We start from the raw sequence: 15,996 nt of genomic DNA on the forward strand, positions 1-15,996 counted from the left end.
TTCTAGGAACTGTGGGAAGTTCACTCTGGAGTTAAGCAATTGGCTAATCTCACAGAAACGGGGCCTTTGACAGGACAGGGTCAAAGTGAGTGTAGCCAGTCCGGCAATCTGGAATTTTCCCTGACCTGGAGAGTCACTGAGTATATTTCTCCTTTTTTGCAGTTCAAGAGCAGACAATCTGTAGTAATATTCGACCTTTGGAACTACCTACACCTCAAAAATCTCTCTGCCTTTAAACCTACAATCTCCAGGGCACTGGCAATCCTCCAGAGAAGCTAGAGAAGAAAGAAAGATGAGTCACATTTACAAGGCAGTTGTTTTGAGGGTGGAGAGGATGTGTAAATTAGGACTTGAAATCCATTCACAGATTTATGCTCAGACCCTTACACTTTAAACTCCTGTAGTATCTGAGCATGACTCAGAGTGGGTATCTTATAAGAGAGCCTTGGTTTATTTTACTCACAATCAAGCTGAATATGGGATTATCTTGTGTTTTCCCCTCCACTGCTCTGAAATTTCATTTACCCATTCATCAAGGAGGTTGTTCATACAATTGATGTCTCTCTGCTATCAAGGATTTGAGTGTCCACTGAAGTACAATTTTCAGCAGCACAATTGGGCTGGGGTCTCTTCTGGGAAGGGGCCCCAAAGACAGAATACCTATCTCAGATAGAGATAAATAAATGCTTAACAAGGTTTGGTGCCGTGAGTTAGGTTGGACTCTAAGAACTTTTTTTTTTTTTTTTGCTTTTCAGGGCTGTACCTGCTGCATATGGAGGTTTCCCAGGCTAAGGGTCCATTTGGAGCTACAGCTGCTGGCCTGTGCCAGAGCCACAGCCATGCCAGATCCGAGCCGAGTCTGTGACCTATACCACAGCTCATGGCAACGCCAGATCCTTAACCCACCTGAGAGAGGCCAGGGATCGAACCCGCAACCTCATGGTTCCTAGTCGGATTTGTTTCCGATGCACCATGATGGGAACTCCGGACTTTAAGAACTTTTAAGAACACTTTAAGAACGGTGATCTCACATTACCCAAATTGATCCTTAGTCATATTCTGACTCTCAGAGGTGTAAGGCTTGCCACCTCACCTCCACGTAGAATTATTTCCTTCTACAGCTTAGTCCAGCAGAAAGCTAGGTACCAATGGATCTCCTTAGTATCCTATATTACTGTCAACTTTTAAAAATTGTCTGTTCAGTATTTATTTGGGCATAATTACTTTGAAGGTAGAAGTTCGGGTAAAATACTTTCAACTTTTCTATGATATTTTATCTTTTGGAGGGAAGGACAGAAATGTAGGTAGTTGTATATTTCATCCCACACACAGGTAGAACTCTCCTCTTTTGAAGACTCAACTGAATTCTTAAATTCAGAATCACCCTATCCAAGTCTAGCAATGATATAACGTCTAAGTCTAAACAAAAGTTAATTTTTTGTCCCCAAAGGCCTCCAGAATAGTCATCTTCTTTTCCGCTTTTACCTTGTAAATTGCTCTGTATTAATTACCATGAAAACATGCAGTACCGGCAACACCCAAATGAGAGTGGATGTTCTCCCCCAGCTGGTTTCCAGACATGATCACAGACTCCTTGTCATACCCCAGGTGCAAATCCTCACACACACATGTGTCCCCACAACTACGTTTACTGGAGTTACAGCACGGTCACCCCACCAATCCGGCTAGACTTGAATCATCCACTGGGACCCTCCACACAAGTTAAAGTGACCGACAAGTCTCCCATGTGATGAAACTTTTAATTTGTCCTTTTGCTGGCTGATGCAAGCTGAAGTGCCTGCAGAGGGAGCGAGTGAGAGTGAGGCTGTGGATACTTACAGTTGCCATGCGAAATACTGATTGGCTCAGAATCTTCTGGGAAACCAGCCCCAGCAAAGTGTAGCAGTGTGAAATATAGCAGCAAGACTTCTGACCTCATAGTAGTTCAGCGGGGAGACTTTATTTCTCTACTTCACCCTGCCAGAGAGCAAAGAAGGGATTTTTTTTTTTTTTTTTTTTTTGCAAGTCAGCTTTATTCAACTCCATAAAATGAAATGGCTTTGAAGATAAATTTTAGAGAAAATCTTTTTCCTGTCTTTTCCATTGTGAATTCATGATGATTGTGTCTTGCATTAGGAGCCCGTACCCATCACCCATTGCACCCTTCTTCTTCATGCATCTGAGCACTTTTGCAAAGCTTCTCCCAAACGAGTGACTCAAGATCTCTAATTCCTTTGTCCTAAGCCATTGTTAGGCCATTATGGCTATTTCCCAGTTTTGAAACGGTGTTCCTATTCCAAAAAAATGTGGATAATTGAGATGGCATTTTTTTCTTTTAAGGTAAATACGTACTTTTTTTTCTGTACAGGTTTATAGCAGCATACCATCCCCAGACATGTTTTGTTTGGCCAGCCCAGGATCTTTCGAAAATTTGAATTAGTTGCCCAATATTGAAAAATTAGGAGGTTTTTGGAGTTCCTGTTGTGGCTCAGCAGGTTACGAACCCAACCTATCCATGAGGATGTGGGTTCAGGCCCTGGCTTCGCTCAGTGGGTTAAGGATCCAGCGTTCCTGTGAGCTGTGGTGTAGGTCACAGATGCGGCTCAGATCCTGCACTGCTGTGGCTGTGGTGTAGACTGGCAGCTGCAGCTCTGATTTGACCCCTAGCCTGGGAACTTCCATATGCCGCAGGTATGGCCCTAAAAAGCAAAAGCAAAAGAAAAATTTGGAGGTTTCTAACCTTCTTTAGAAAAATCAGAGTATCTGACATGCAGATCTAAATGATAGTTCCCTTTGAGCCCTAGGCCTCATCCACCAACACCTCCCTTGCCCTCACACACACTGACCCGGTTCACTGACTTCTATTATCTGCTTGACACCTTGGTTGAGATTTTGACTCCTTGGTTGAGATTTTGACTCCTGGTATGTGTAATTCTACAATGAATAAGTAGTGACCTTAGACGTAAATAAAATCACAGTTTCTTTTTAAAAAGAAATAAATGGATCCCTTCAGACTGAAGAGTGTTATAGGGAGCATCTGAAACCACATCCTGAAATGGTATTGTTGATTAAGAAAAATTATATCTGGGAGTTCCCGTCGTGGTGCAGTGGTTAGCGAACCCGACTAGCATCCATGAGGACATGGGTTTGATCCTTGGCCTCGCTCAGTGGATTAAGGACCCAGCACTGCCGTGAGCTGTGGCGTAGGTCGCAGATGAGGCTTGGATCCCAGTTGCTGTGGCTCTGGCATAGGCCGGCGGCTATAGTTCCAATTGGACCCCTAGCCTGGAAACCTCCATATGCCACGGGTGTGGCCCTGAAAAGATAAAAAGACCAAAAAAATTATATCTGTATATTCTGGTGTCAGATACTACCTTGCAGTAAGATAGTAGTGAATAACACTACCAGATATACTATTCTCCCCATCTGCATTTTCTTAAAGAATTGTGTAGAAAAATTCTCCTAAATCTTAGAAGTAAAAATAGTCCCATGTGGGGCTGCTGGATTCAATGAAAGGAAACTCATAAGACAGGACATATTGCATCATTCTCAGGCATATTTCAAATAAGTGTTGATCTGTCGGGGAAATTAATGTAAACTCGGGATATCTTTTTATCTTAGTAAAGCTTTGAAATAGCCTGCCAAAGATTGTCTTTTTTGAACAAAACTGTTTCACAGTAGTCCATCAATCATTTAAGATTTGTGTGTAGTAAAGTCAAACTTAGTAACTTAGATGTCTTTGAAAGTTAATTTGGCAAACAAACTGCTAACTTACGCTTTTTAGAACACACTTAATATTAGATACCTATGTCTCTCTTCTTCATGCCAAAAAAAGCATTAACAAGTCCCGTGTTGCACTGAAACTTATAATTTCACAGACACAGCTGGGTCTTAATCATTTCTTCAGTCGAAAAGTGCACATTAATTAATTTGCTTTATCTTGAAAATCAAAGAGGGAGAGAGGTTGGGAGAAAAGCCTAAGCAGGCTTTCCATATCTCCATCTCTGATGTGTAGATTAAAATTAAACTTTAAATAATTACTTGTTCCCAAGGGCAGTCCATTACCAAGAGACATAAACATGTATTTACAGACAGGTTAAAAGCACCCCAGTCTATTCATTCATTAATGTTGCTAGTTCTTCCTATTTTGGAGAGTCTTAAACCCAAAGAGAAGAAGCTCTGTGGTGCCCTGATATTGCTTGTCCTGGCTCCTGTTCAGTGTAACATTAAAGAGGAGAAACTGATAACAAGAGTAGGTAAAACAAACCAGACACCAGTCAGAAAGTATGTGGGTAAGTGGCAGCCTTTACCCATTTACCGAGGGCTCCAGAGCAGTGGTGTAGTGTTGTGGAGTAGCCTGCTGCCTCATGGAGTTTGCAGCGGGTCACAAAAGAATACGGGAAGACTCAAAAGGCTGATGATTCTCATTCCTTTAGAAATTTGGGGGAATATATGTATACTTGTAAAGATTAACTTTTCTTGTCATAACAAAGCAGTCTCTATCCTTCCACAGCTGCATTCACCTTTGTACAGATGCCCCAAAGCTAACGAAACAAAGTCCCGCCAATTTTAATCTTTTCCGTCTTAACATTGTATGGGTTGATGCAACATTCCCAGCCCCAAAAGCTGGCAGGAAGAGCAATGTATGCAGAAGAAATCTATTATGCAATCCAATGATTTTTTTCAATCTTTATAGTTAGCTGGGATCATGGCTGAGATGGGTTATTTAAATATCTCCAGGTTTATGGTAGGGCTCTGTGCCAGGAAAAATATCTGCTTTATGTGTCTTTCTATCATGGTATCATCAGGCTGTTAACATGTACCTCAGATGGGTGAAAGCATTCAGACAGTCCCGGCTAATCTTGGCCAGTCCACACGGACGCTTTATCATTTTCTTCAGCTGAGGTTTTGATGTGTTATTCCCACCCTACACAACTTTGGCCTCCAACCCTTGTAAATATGTAGACAGTGTATTTTCTTGTTGAAATGATTACTTTGTGGAGAGATCCCAGTTCAATCACACTGTCATTCCCCATCCTGCAGAACACGGGCTGAGCCTCCCCTGCTAAGACCACAGCATAGAGACTTGCACCAGCCCAGGAAAACAAAAACAAACAGAACTTGCCACTGCATTTAAAATCTTGGGCTGGCTGGGTTGCTGCGACGAGGCTGTTTAAGTGATTCTTGAAACTGTGAAGGTCTACCGACACAGCATACTTATGGCCCTCTGTAGACTCTTGTTGGTCTCGTACTCTGTGACTGCTTGAATAGGCTTGATATGACTTAGACTTAATCAAAAAACGCAGACAGTGAGATGCTGGGAAGACTGCGAAGCATGCGAAGGTTCCAAACAAAAACACCTATTTCACAAATAAGCTTCTTATGCCTGAATTTCCCATCTAAATTGTCTCAGCCTTCCATTATTCTTAGCCTGAAGAGAAATGGCCCTTGTAAAATACACATTTTCCCAAGCGTGATAATCCTACTCTTCTCCAACCCACACAATACATGGTACACCTTGATAACAGGCAGGTTGAGGTTCAGGAGTAAAAAAGGCTTCCTGAGACCATGGTGGGCATGTTTCTCCCTGAAGAACCCCCCGCCCCCACTTTAGGCAGCTGCTGCTTAGCTCTGGGGTCCTGGCCACGTGTACTGTTGGCCTGCAAAGCCAGATCTCTGACTCTTTTTTCCTAAGAAGCCAGGAGTCTGCACTTGTATGTTAAATGTCTCTCTTTCTCTTTTTTTTTCCCCCAAAATGTTGGCAACTAATTTAGTTTTTTCTTCTCTGTGAGCCAGCTTTGGCCAAGTCCTACCAGTGTGTGAGCCCAAGTGCAGTTTTCTGGGGCAGGATTTGGGGAGCAGTGGGCAGAGGATTAGAACTAGTGTTGGGGGAAACACGAGCGATACTCTGGCAGAGTGGGCTTGGCATGGCTTCTCAGTTCTAGTGGCTCTAGTGAAATTAACCTGATTAATCAGCAGTAAGATATGGCCATTTGTAACCTCATTCTCTGACTTCATAATCATTTCCAGTTCTAGTAAGACCCCCTTTGCTTCATGCTTTGCTGACACAGTGACCTCTATATGACAAGGGAATATGGGTAAATGGAAGCCCCCAGGTATTGGCTTTACACATAAATGAGTGGATTTTGTTTATTTTAAAGACCTAGTTGGGCTGCTTCACATACTATCTATATGTCCAGCTGCAGCAAACAATGCCTCAGTGGACCTAGACTTGGCTATATGGATCTAGCTTGTATCTAATTGGATGTAACAGCAGCACTTTCCAGAGTGTTAGTATCCAGTGAACACTTCAATAATAAGTGGTGATGAGAAAAATAATTTATCTGGAAACTTGTAAATGCAAAATGCTCTTGATGATAACTCTAAGTATGGCCTAGAAATAAAGAGGAAATGATGGAAGTGGGCCCTATGAGGAAAGTAATTTGCTGTCATGTTTCTTTCCATTTTTAAAAAAAATTTTTTCCTTTAAGGGCCACACCCACAGCATATGGAGGTTCTCGGGCTAGGGGTCAAGTCAGAGCTGTAGCTGTCAGCCTATACCGCAGCCACAGCAATGCCAGATACAAGCCGCGTCTGTGACCTACACCCCAGCTCATGGCAACACCAGATCCTTAATCCACTGAGTGAGGCCAGGGATCAAACTTGCATCCTTAGGGAGACTAGTCAGATTTGTTTCCACTGAGCCATGATGGGAACTCCAGCTATCCTGTTTCTTTTAAAAAGCCCATTTTCATTCCATATACCTCAGTGAGCATATGCCAACCCCGATTCCAAATCCTCAATCTGCCTTTCCCCTACTGTCCCCTCTGGTACTGTAAGTTTACATTCAAAGTCTGTGCATCTGTTTCTGTTGTGCAAAAAAGTTCATTTGTATCCTTTTTTTAGATTCTACATATAAGTGATATGATGTTTGTCCTTCTCTAGGCCAGTGGGAACCTGCTCTGTAGCACAGGGAACTGTACCAAATATTCTGTGATAACCTGTATGGGAAAAGAATCTGAAAAATAATAGATATGTAGATATATATAACCAAATCACTGTTGTACAGCAGAAATTATCACAACATTGTAAATCAACTACACTTCCATGAAACGTTTAAAAACAGAAGAGAAAAAAACATATTTTGTATTGACATCACAGGAAGTTTAAGTGGCAGTCATCAGTTCACACTGTCATCAATAGACAAAAGGGCATGCTAACAGAGTGACCCTGGGCAAGTCACGTGGCCGCACTGGCTTCTCGCTTCATCACCTGTAAAATGAAAGGATGTAAAAAGTAATGGCTCATCAACCCCCCTGGGCTCTGGAACTGTACCATTCTAGGCGGTTCTGCCCTAGTGAAGACAGGAGTAGGTATATGATGGTGACTAGGAGGACCCTGAGCTAGGACCCTCCAAGGCCATGGACACTATCTGGAGGTGTGCGGTTGGTCTAGGAGGAGAGGAGTAGGGGCAGAGTGGGGCACTGGAGCTCCACACGGGTGAGGCAGTGGGGGATGCAGGTGGACCCTGTGGCTGTGTCAGCCACCCTCTGGGATGACTGTAGAAGTCAGGCACAGCAAGCACCCGGGAGGTGCTCTTTCCAGAGAGAACAGGGCTGAGCGTTTTCTGCACTCTTCCCTGGTTGTCCCTAAACTGCATGTGGTTTGGAAGCTCAGGGTGCAGTCCCTGTGTCATGGAGTGGTAGAGCATGGGGCAAACAGGTGGGATGCGACAGCCCTCTTAGGTGTTGATCTCAGCAGACTGCAGCAACGCAGCACGCAAGTTGTGGACAGTACCTTAGGCCAGAGCAGAGACACCCCCGCTTGTGATACTGGCTAGGTTCAACATCAGGACAAAGCTCAAGTTCCCTAAGTAGTTCTCACCTGGCCAAAGGGATGGCTGTTTGTCACCGTTGAATCACATTCAGAGTTTAGTTGGGCTTTGCGCTAGGGGACTATTTTCATTTTTATTGCTCCAGCCTTCTGCCCTCATCATCTTTATCTTTACAACCTGACTAGCTTTAAAGATCTGAATTGAAATGGGCGTAAAAGCTTTTCTGCGAAATCAAATGACTGCTAGTACTAGAGGGAAGTAGCAGTAGCAGGGGGTGAAAAACTCAGGATCTGAATGCCTCTGGCTCCACGTGGTATCTGGGACCTCTGACAAGATGCTGAGATCTCTGAGCCTTGGTTTCCTCATCTTTAGAGTGAGCAAAACAGTGTCTCAGGACTGATTGTGAGAAAATGCGCGTTAAAGTTGTAGCTTTCCATAAATGTCTGTTTATTCTTCAGTTGAGATACTAAAAATTGCCCTTTAAGAGCTTTTCTCGGAATTCCTTAAATTCTCAGATTAGCAACAGGAATCCTCTGTCTTGAGTGGGAGAAGCAGTCCTCTGCTCTTTCTCTTTCCCTCCCTTCCCTCCTTCCAGGTCTCTAAGCTTCCTGTCTCTGGAGGAGGGCATCTGGGAGAGGTGGTCTCAGGAGAGCACAGCTCACGTAGTGTGACTTAAAACTTGTGAATCACAGCACTTGCACAAGTACAAAGAAAAATAACTGACGTGGATGAGGGAGAAAGGGTAGCGTGGCAGTGAAAGCTTATCATGCACCTTCTATGAGTGACGTACATGTGTGTGTGTGTTATTTTATTTAAACATCACAGCCGTCCAGAGAGACAGGCCTTATCATCTCCACTGTGCATACAAGGAAACCGAGGTTCACAAGTTAAGTAACACATCCAGTCGATATTTATGGCATATCAGTAAAAAGGGAAAGCCAGGAGGCAAAGCCAAGGCTATGTGATGCCCAAGTTTATATTCTTTCCAGGACATCAAGGAAAGGGGAGAGAAAGTAGGTTGAAAAGAGAAGCTGGCATAAATGGAAAATGCACTTAAGATCATAGGTTGGTGCATCTCTGCTTACGTGGCTAGAGTGGCTGAAAGTCCCTAATGGCCTCAGTAATAAAAATCTATAAAAGGAGTACACATTTGCTTGCAACATGTAGCAATAAGCAAAGGCTCATTCCACTTTATGACCCTGTGATTGCCAGCTTAAGGTGACAGAAAGATGTAAATACTTCCCAACCACACTTTGAGGAGGAATTGATTATTTCGTGGGGCACCAGTGTGTTAAGCAGAACCACTTGCCTACTTGCAGCCCCCTCAGTAGCGTTGTTTTAAGATCAGTACATCATAGAGAACAATATCTGTTATGAAGGGTGAAAGCAAAGCCACCTATTTCGAGAGCTTGTAGGATAAACAGATTTGGATACCCATCAAGTCCGAGGAAAGAACCTCTGCCCAGAAAGAGGTGGGAGAGCAGATGTTGGTGGAGAAAAACCCAGCTCGCTGGAGACTGCTGATGGTTCCTGCAGCAGAGGGATGCTTCAGGAATTAAGGAGGGTTTAAACAGCAGGTGTCCTTCACTGGCCCGGGCAGCCTGCTTCAAGGTCTGCGGCATCGCGAGGATGCTACTGCCCGCAGCTTGTGTGGCCAGGCCAGAGGGACACCAACCCAGTGGACTTAGGAACAACCTGGGCCCGTTGATCCTTGTCGAAACGTCCACTGTACCCAGTCTTTAGGGGCCGGTTTTGGCTCCCTGTTTGGCAACATTGCATTAAGATAAAAATTCCATGCAGATGAGAAAAACAGCTCTAGCCTTTTAATAAAGCTTCTGTTCTTTTTCTCCTCCTCTTCTTAGCCATTAACAAAGACATAAAAACTCCCATTTCGGAAGAAAGGGAAATGACACAGACCTAACTTCATATTTTGGAGAACGATGACAGCATTCAATGGAGTATAAGAATAAATATCGACTGTGTGTAATAGATATTCCACTTTAGATCTGAATCTGAAACCACTGTCACAAAGAAGCAGGAAAATAGCTGCGAATTCAGAAGTCCTTTTAGAGAATTTTTTTTTTTTTTTTTTTTTTTTTTTTTTTTTTTTTTTTTTTTTTTTAGGAGAATAAAGGTTGGTAGTAAACTTACATTCTTTTGAGGAGAGAAGCCAAGTCTTGTCTTTGAGGTGATTCTCTGTTATCACGGTTTTCTTTCTTTCTACCAACGCTCTCTCTCCCCCCTCCCCTCACCCCCCCAACTCCCACGGCTGGCCCAGACCCGATACATACAGTCTGCTTGGATGTTTTAGAAGAAGCCTAATGCCCCAGGGCTCTGTAGCAATCTACACAGAAAATACTGTGGCAAACTACCTTGATCTCCAAAGGCCGCAACAGTCCCAACTGTATTTACCCATGTCATACCCAAGCTTTTTGCCATCTTCTGCTTTCTCAACTTTATGATATTGCCCACCTCAAACATCTACTCCAGAGGCAGAAACAAAGAGCTGCTTCACTTTACTGTTAAGGAAACTGAGGCCCTGGGAAGTGAGATCACTTGCCAGCCATGGAGCAGCTGGAAAGTGGCAAAGCTGAGCAGCCATGGAGGACTCTGGCCAGGCTCTGTCCCTGCCTTACGTTGCTTTCAGAAAGGAGGCCAAGACTCATTCATTTCTCCTTGGCTTGCTGCCTGATGTTCATTACTTCCATTGCTTGATTTCCCTCTTACTGGTCCCTGCCTTCTGCTGGGAGCCAGGCTCTGTGCTAGCTGCTGAGAGAGACAGAGATGGAAAAAATAGATCCTCTCGAGCCCCCACCCCCACCCCCCAGCCCCAGGACCTTGCTGTTCAGTAGCCGAGCCTGACAGTTGCAGCTCCTTGTCCCAAAATAGAACACATGAACAATAATTTTTCTAAACCAAATGAAAATTCTGTTGGGAAGAATACCATCAGGAGGGTGAAGGTGTCACAAAGGAGGCAGGTGGGCTGGACAGTGAAGGCCTCTGTTTGGAGAAGCGCTTGGCAGGTTTTAGGACCATTCACCATGGTCTCTGGGGTGAGAGGACAGGCAGGTAGAAAGACACGGCTGGGAGAATGGCCAGGCCTGGAGAGCAGGGCGGTGAAATGGACAACGCCCATGCCCCCTTTGACTTGCAGACACTCAAACTGGACCGTCTCACTCTTTGCTTAAGAAATTTCCAATATTTGTCTAAACTAATGGGTGAATTTCTTTCACTTCACCCTAAATTCAGTTTAAAGAAGGTAACTGAGTATAAAGCTGGTATCTGATTGATTCTTCCTTCTAAGAATATGACAGAAGAAGAGGAAGGGGTGTTGGTTGGGGGAGCTCTGAGGTGACAGCTGATGAGGATATTGGTATTTATTCTCTCAAGGTGCTGAGTATGTGAGTTATTTTCACATCACTCTCCCCAGTTTTCTCAACAATTGTAATTTCATTAAAAATGAAAGAGGGCAAAAATAACATGCCAAAATTGAAGGCACTTTCTGCCAGCCCTTTAGAAAGGTATCTGCAAGGAGCCTTGAAAGGGAACAAACCAGGAATATTAGTGACTGGAGTTTTTCCATGAACCTTTGTCAAAATCCCGAACTAATTTAAACCAAAGTAGAGCAATCACTGCCCTCTGACAAGATGACTCTGCCTTGTAATTTCCCCTCTGTTTGCTCTCAGTGTAGTTAACAGAAAACAGCATCTCCCAGTCGCACCTCTCACTTCCCTGCAGCTCGCTCGCCTGGGGTTGCTCGGGCCCAGGTGTCTGCAGGCATGTAGCCCTTCCTGGCTGTGGAGTGGAAGTCAGTTTCAGATCTGGCTTGAGAGAATTAAAAACCACCTGCTCTCTCCGTTGAGCACTGAATAACAGCCCATAATAACACTATCACATGATTGACACTTTGACAGTATCCTACAAAAATTCTTACTGCTTTTTCAGTAAAAAGTCTCAAGATCAGGGAATGAAGAATGTTTCTTTGAACTAAACTTGTTGAATTAGGTTCTCTGGTGTTCACTGCATGCCATCTTTCATTGTATTCTTTGTCTATTTGAATGAGCTCTGATGCTCTCTCCCAGTACCCTGAAAGCCAAAAATAGAGTTTATATTTCACTACGAGCTTCTGATTATATATATATGGAGAAAGGCATAATATCATTTTAGGATCTATTCTATAACAAAGCATAATATTGCTGGCTGGTACTTATCATCAGAAGATCTCTATACACAGTGGACTGTCTGTATGTTTATAGATGTCTAGACACATCCAAGACAGAAATGATATGGGAGCATTGTCTTTTGGCTTTTCCACAATTTTCTTACATTCTTTATGAAATTCATTTCACTTATTAAAAGGGGGGAAAAAGTCCTCTTTATATCCCAGTAAACCACTTGGAGATTGCAAAGCCATACATTTAAACCTGTTACAATTTATTGCTACCTTTTTCTGCAATTAATGATATCTTTATTGGATTTGTTCATGTTTCTTTACACAAGAAAAAAACCTCATTCGGTGGGCATGTTTTACTTGGAGCAGGGATCACTTTGCATTGGGGTGGAAGAGAACACCATTCACTAGTTACCGTTTCCCAAATCAGGTCAAATCTAGTGATAACACTCCCTAAAGTGTTCGTTTGTTTTTAATGTGAAATCCTACCCTGGAAATTAATAACTCTTTCCAAACATCCTGAAAGTATACTTCCTTAAGGCCAATGAGAGTAAGTTCCAGGAAATTAGGGGTTTGTTTAAATGTCTCTGCCACTTAAGTGACTTGATTCCTTACATAGGTGACTTAAAGGTCAGTGCACAGAAACACTTAAAGTCCCATTCACTGAGATGAAGGATCCAGACGAACTATTTAGGTGATGGTAGCTGTTTTTAAAAAATGCCTCACCTCTTCAATTTAAGGGAAAACAAGCAGGTTGGTGCTAGAAATACAGGTAGACAATCCCTTATTTGCAATTGCAAAACAAAACAAAAATCAGGAGTTTTGTCCGATTCATTTGGTGACAAAATTTGACCTAAACTGGCATTACACTGTTTATAGTCTTTATCCCTGAGGATAAATATTTACACATTTCACTGCAAAAACATTAATGCTTTATCCAGTGAAATTGGATTGTTATGATCATTATACAACTACAGATATGATAAATTCATTTGAGTAATAAAAAAAAAAATGCTTTTGCTTACTGGATACTCCCCGCCCTGGGAGTTATGTCCCATGTTACCTTTCTAAAATCTGAAAAATTTTAAACACATCTGTTCTAAGCATTTAAAAAAAGAGACTATGGAGCTCTATTCCTTTGTCCCTGAAGAGACTGAAAAACAGGATGAAAAAACACGGGAAAAGGAGATCCTTTAGAGAAGAATCTTAGCACTGGTTTTGCTAAATGCAGGAGCTCTCTAATTATCCCTCAGTGTATTGTGAGGTTCTCATAGAATTAAAAAATGTAATTGATTTCATTTTTTAAAAATGTGTGTATCCTTTTATGCTTAACTTGCAAGAATAATTCAGAGATTGGGAGCTGCTGACTGTGTCATCTCATCTTCACTTCCTCTATTCTGTGTGCCTAAAGACAGGCTTCCAGGCTCCTGTCCGTACCAGGGACTGACAAGAACAAGCCTCTGCAGAATGTGTGATGCCCACAAAGCAGAGGTGATCTTGGTAGAGAGGGTCCTCCAGCCTCTTGTGTATGAGCAGTGGCATCCAGCACGAGCAGAAGGTGACTCCCTCGCCTAGGACAGCAGCCTTCGCCTGGGGGAGGATTTTCCTCCCATGGAACAGTCAGCTACAGGCAGTCCAGCTCTCCTTCCACTCTCTGGGTTAAATGGATGGACATCACAGGCTTTTTTGTGCACTTGGTAGTGGTTTCTCCAAATAAATGTCCTCCCCCGTGTCTACAGCCTGTAATCTTTCTCTTCTCCGTGGAGTGACCCTGGGAATATTCTTTTCCAATTCCTGTAATCAGGAGGGATTGTGGGCTGGCAGCATCTGCCCTCTGCTTTGTTATAGGTACCTACAGCTTGAAGGATCAATTAGTAAAATGAAGAATTTGAATTTCAAGAATATTTTGGGGCATTCCTGTTGTGGTGCAGTAGAAACAAATCTGACTAGTATCCAGGGGAATTGCGGGTTCAATCTGTGGCCTGGCTCAGTGGGTCAGGGATCCTGTGTTGCTGTGGCTTTGGTGTAGGCGGGCAGCTATAGCTCTGATTTGACCCCTAGCCTGGTAACGTCCATATGCAGATGCGGCCCTAAAAAAGCAAAAAAAAAAAAAAAAAAAAAATGGGGGGAGACAACTGTTACCTTGGGCAGAGGGTGCAGAGGAGGAAGGCATATTCTCTTCCCTTCCTGTCTGGAGGGCTCTTTCACTCTCTGTACCCCTCCTTTCTCCCTCACAAAACGAACACTGGGCATCAGGCATAATGGTAGTCACTTCTAACCCTGGGATGAAATGGAGGCAAATGGTTCCTAGCAGATAACCTGGACACAAGGTTAATCGCTGCGGTCCAGATTATCTGGAGGGAGAACAGCACATGGCTATCTGTAATTAGCCTCTGAGCCTAAAAATAAATAAATAAATCACAATTCCCATAATTAATAGCACAGCAGACAATCAGTGTAATTACTATCTCTGTGAGAGAGACCGGAATCAGGAGAAAAAGTGAAATTATCCAGTAAGTTTGCGTGTGACAGGCAGCAACCGAATTAAAGTGCTGAGGGTCCAGATAAAAGGGATGTGATAAATCAGAGAGAAAGGGAGGCTGTGACCCGTACCCAGCCCAGCAGCCATGCCTGAGGGACTGGTCACCCCAAGAGCCCTGCGTGCACAGGCTCACCTTTCGGGGGAAGGATGCAGGGGCCCTGGAAGTGCATAGATGGCTCTGAATGCTCCTCATCCCCTGGTTACTGAAAGGCATAGAGGTCCCTCTGGATCACCCAGGCTTTCCGTGGTGAGGATTCTAAGGTCTGAGCAGCGAGATGGAGAAAACGCAGCTACGGAACACATGGGGAGGGGATAACAGCGTGAAGTTCTTCTTGAAAGGGAGCATCCCCACGTTCACTCTGAATAACTAAAAGGCTAAGGCAGAATAATTTTCTGTTGAAATAGCGATATTCTTTCCTGTTCAGTTAACTTAGTCTCCATCTCTCCAAAGAATAAAAACAGGAAAGTCACTCTGAAGTGTTATGCAAGAATAGGCAGATGTGATCCTCGAATATCTATTTAATCAGCCCTTTCCAGCAGCACTGAGATGGAAAAAGGCTGAGTCTCCTCCAGCCAGAATCTTCAGCGAGGGGGGACGGCATGGGGGGTGGGCACTGCTTCACTCTGAGGGTGTGGGACATGGGGTGCCTCCTCCTCCCTCACCCAGAATGTATATTGGAAGGTTGAGGGTCATCCTTATTTAATTTTTCCATGTTTCATAAGTACTTTTACTCCAAAGGAGGATTGCTTTTGTGAATCATGGGTTATTTCTTGAATGTTTTGGGGGTTACCTGTAAGAACATGAGGCAGGAGAAAATACTGTGTTAAATGTATAGGCATTGAGAGAGAACTATAGGGCTATACCTGTGGCCTATGGAGGTTTCCAGGCTAGGGGGAGAATCAGAGCTGTGGCTGCCAGCCTACTCCAGAGCCACAATAGCGCAGGATCCGAGCCACATCTGCCACCTACACCACAGCTCACGGCAATGCCAGATCCTTAACCCACTAATCGAGGCCAGGGATCAAACCCACAACTTTGTGGTTACTAGTTGGATTCATTTCTGCTGCACTACAACTGGAACTCCGAAAGTGGGACTATGCTTTCAATGTCCAATAAAATAAGAAACTGCTTTTCCTGGTGATTCACCACATACTCTTCATTCATTCAAGAACTGATTGGGTCTAATGTGTGCACAAGGCACTGTGCTCAGGTGGTGGGGGATACGGAGGTCATTGGTCAGTCTGTGGATTCTGCCCTTGGGGGGCCCCAAGACCACTATAGGAGATGGTACACAAGCAGCTATAACAGTAAAAAGCATGTAAACATAAAATAATGAGAGTTGAGAGGACTGAGAGATAACAGCCAGGTATTGTTTCTCCAACCAAATCACATGTCAAATCTGTCCACTTTTCAACACACCACCTGTGATCGTCTGACCCACCACCGTC

The 15,996-nt window shown here is 43.6% G+C and overlaps 1 protein-coding gene across 10 annotated transcripts in view; it reads right to left on the reverse strand.

Moving 5' to 3' along the window:
• Positions 1 to 15,996, reverse strand: part of SEMA6A (semaphorin 6A) — a 124,864-nt gene that overhangs the window by 59,086 nt on the left and 49,782 nt on the right. For all 10 annotated transcript variants that reach the window (XR_014838611.1, XM_005661593.4, XM_003354246.5 and 7 more), the window contains exon 2: positions 1,840 to 1,977. Coding sequence is in view for 9 of the 10 variants with exons in the window: in XM_005661593.4 (XP_005661650.1) it covers positions 1,840 to 1,939 (100 nt within the window). In the remaining variant the exon portion in view is untranslated. The remainder of the gene's footprint in view (positions 1 to 1,839; positions 1,978 to 15,996) is intronic.

Source organism: Sus scrofa, chromosome 2 (assembly GCF_054392235.1).
Source record: "Sus scrofa isolate SSC_HxYL_T2T_F1_AM1 chromosome 2, Sscrofa_HxYL_maternal_Yorkshire_Landrace_v2.0, whole genome shotgun sequence".
NCBI lineage: Eukaryota > Metazoa > Chordata > Mammalia > Artiodactyla > Suidae > Sus > Sus scrofa.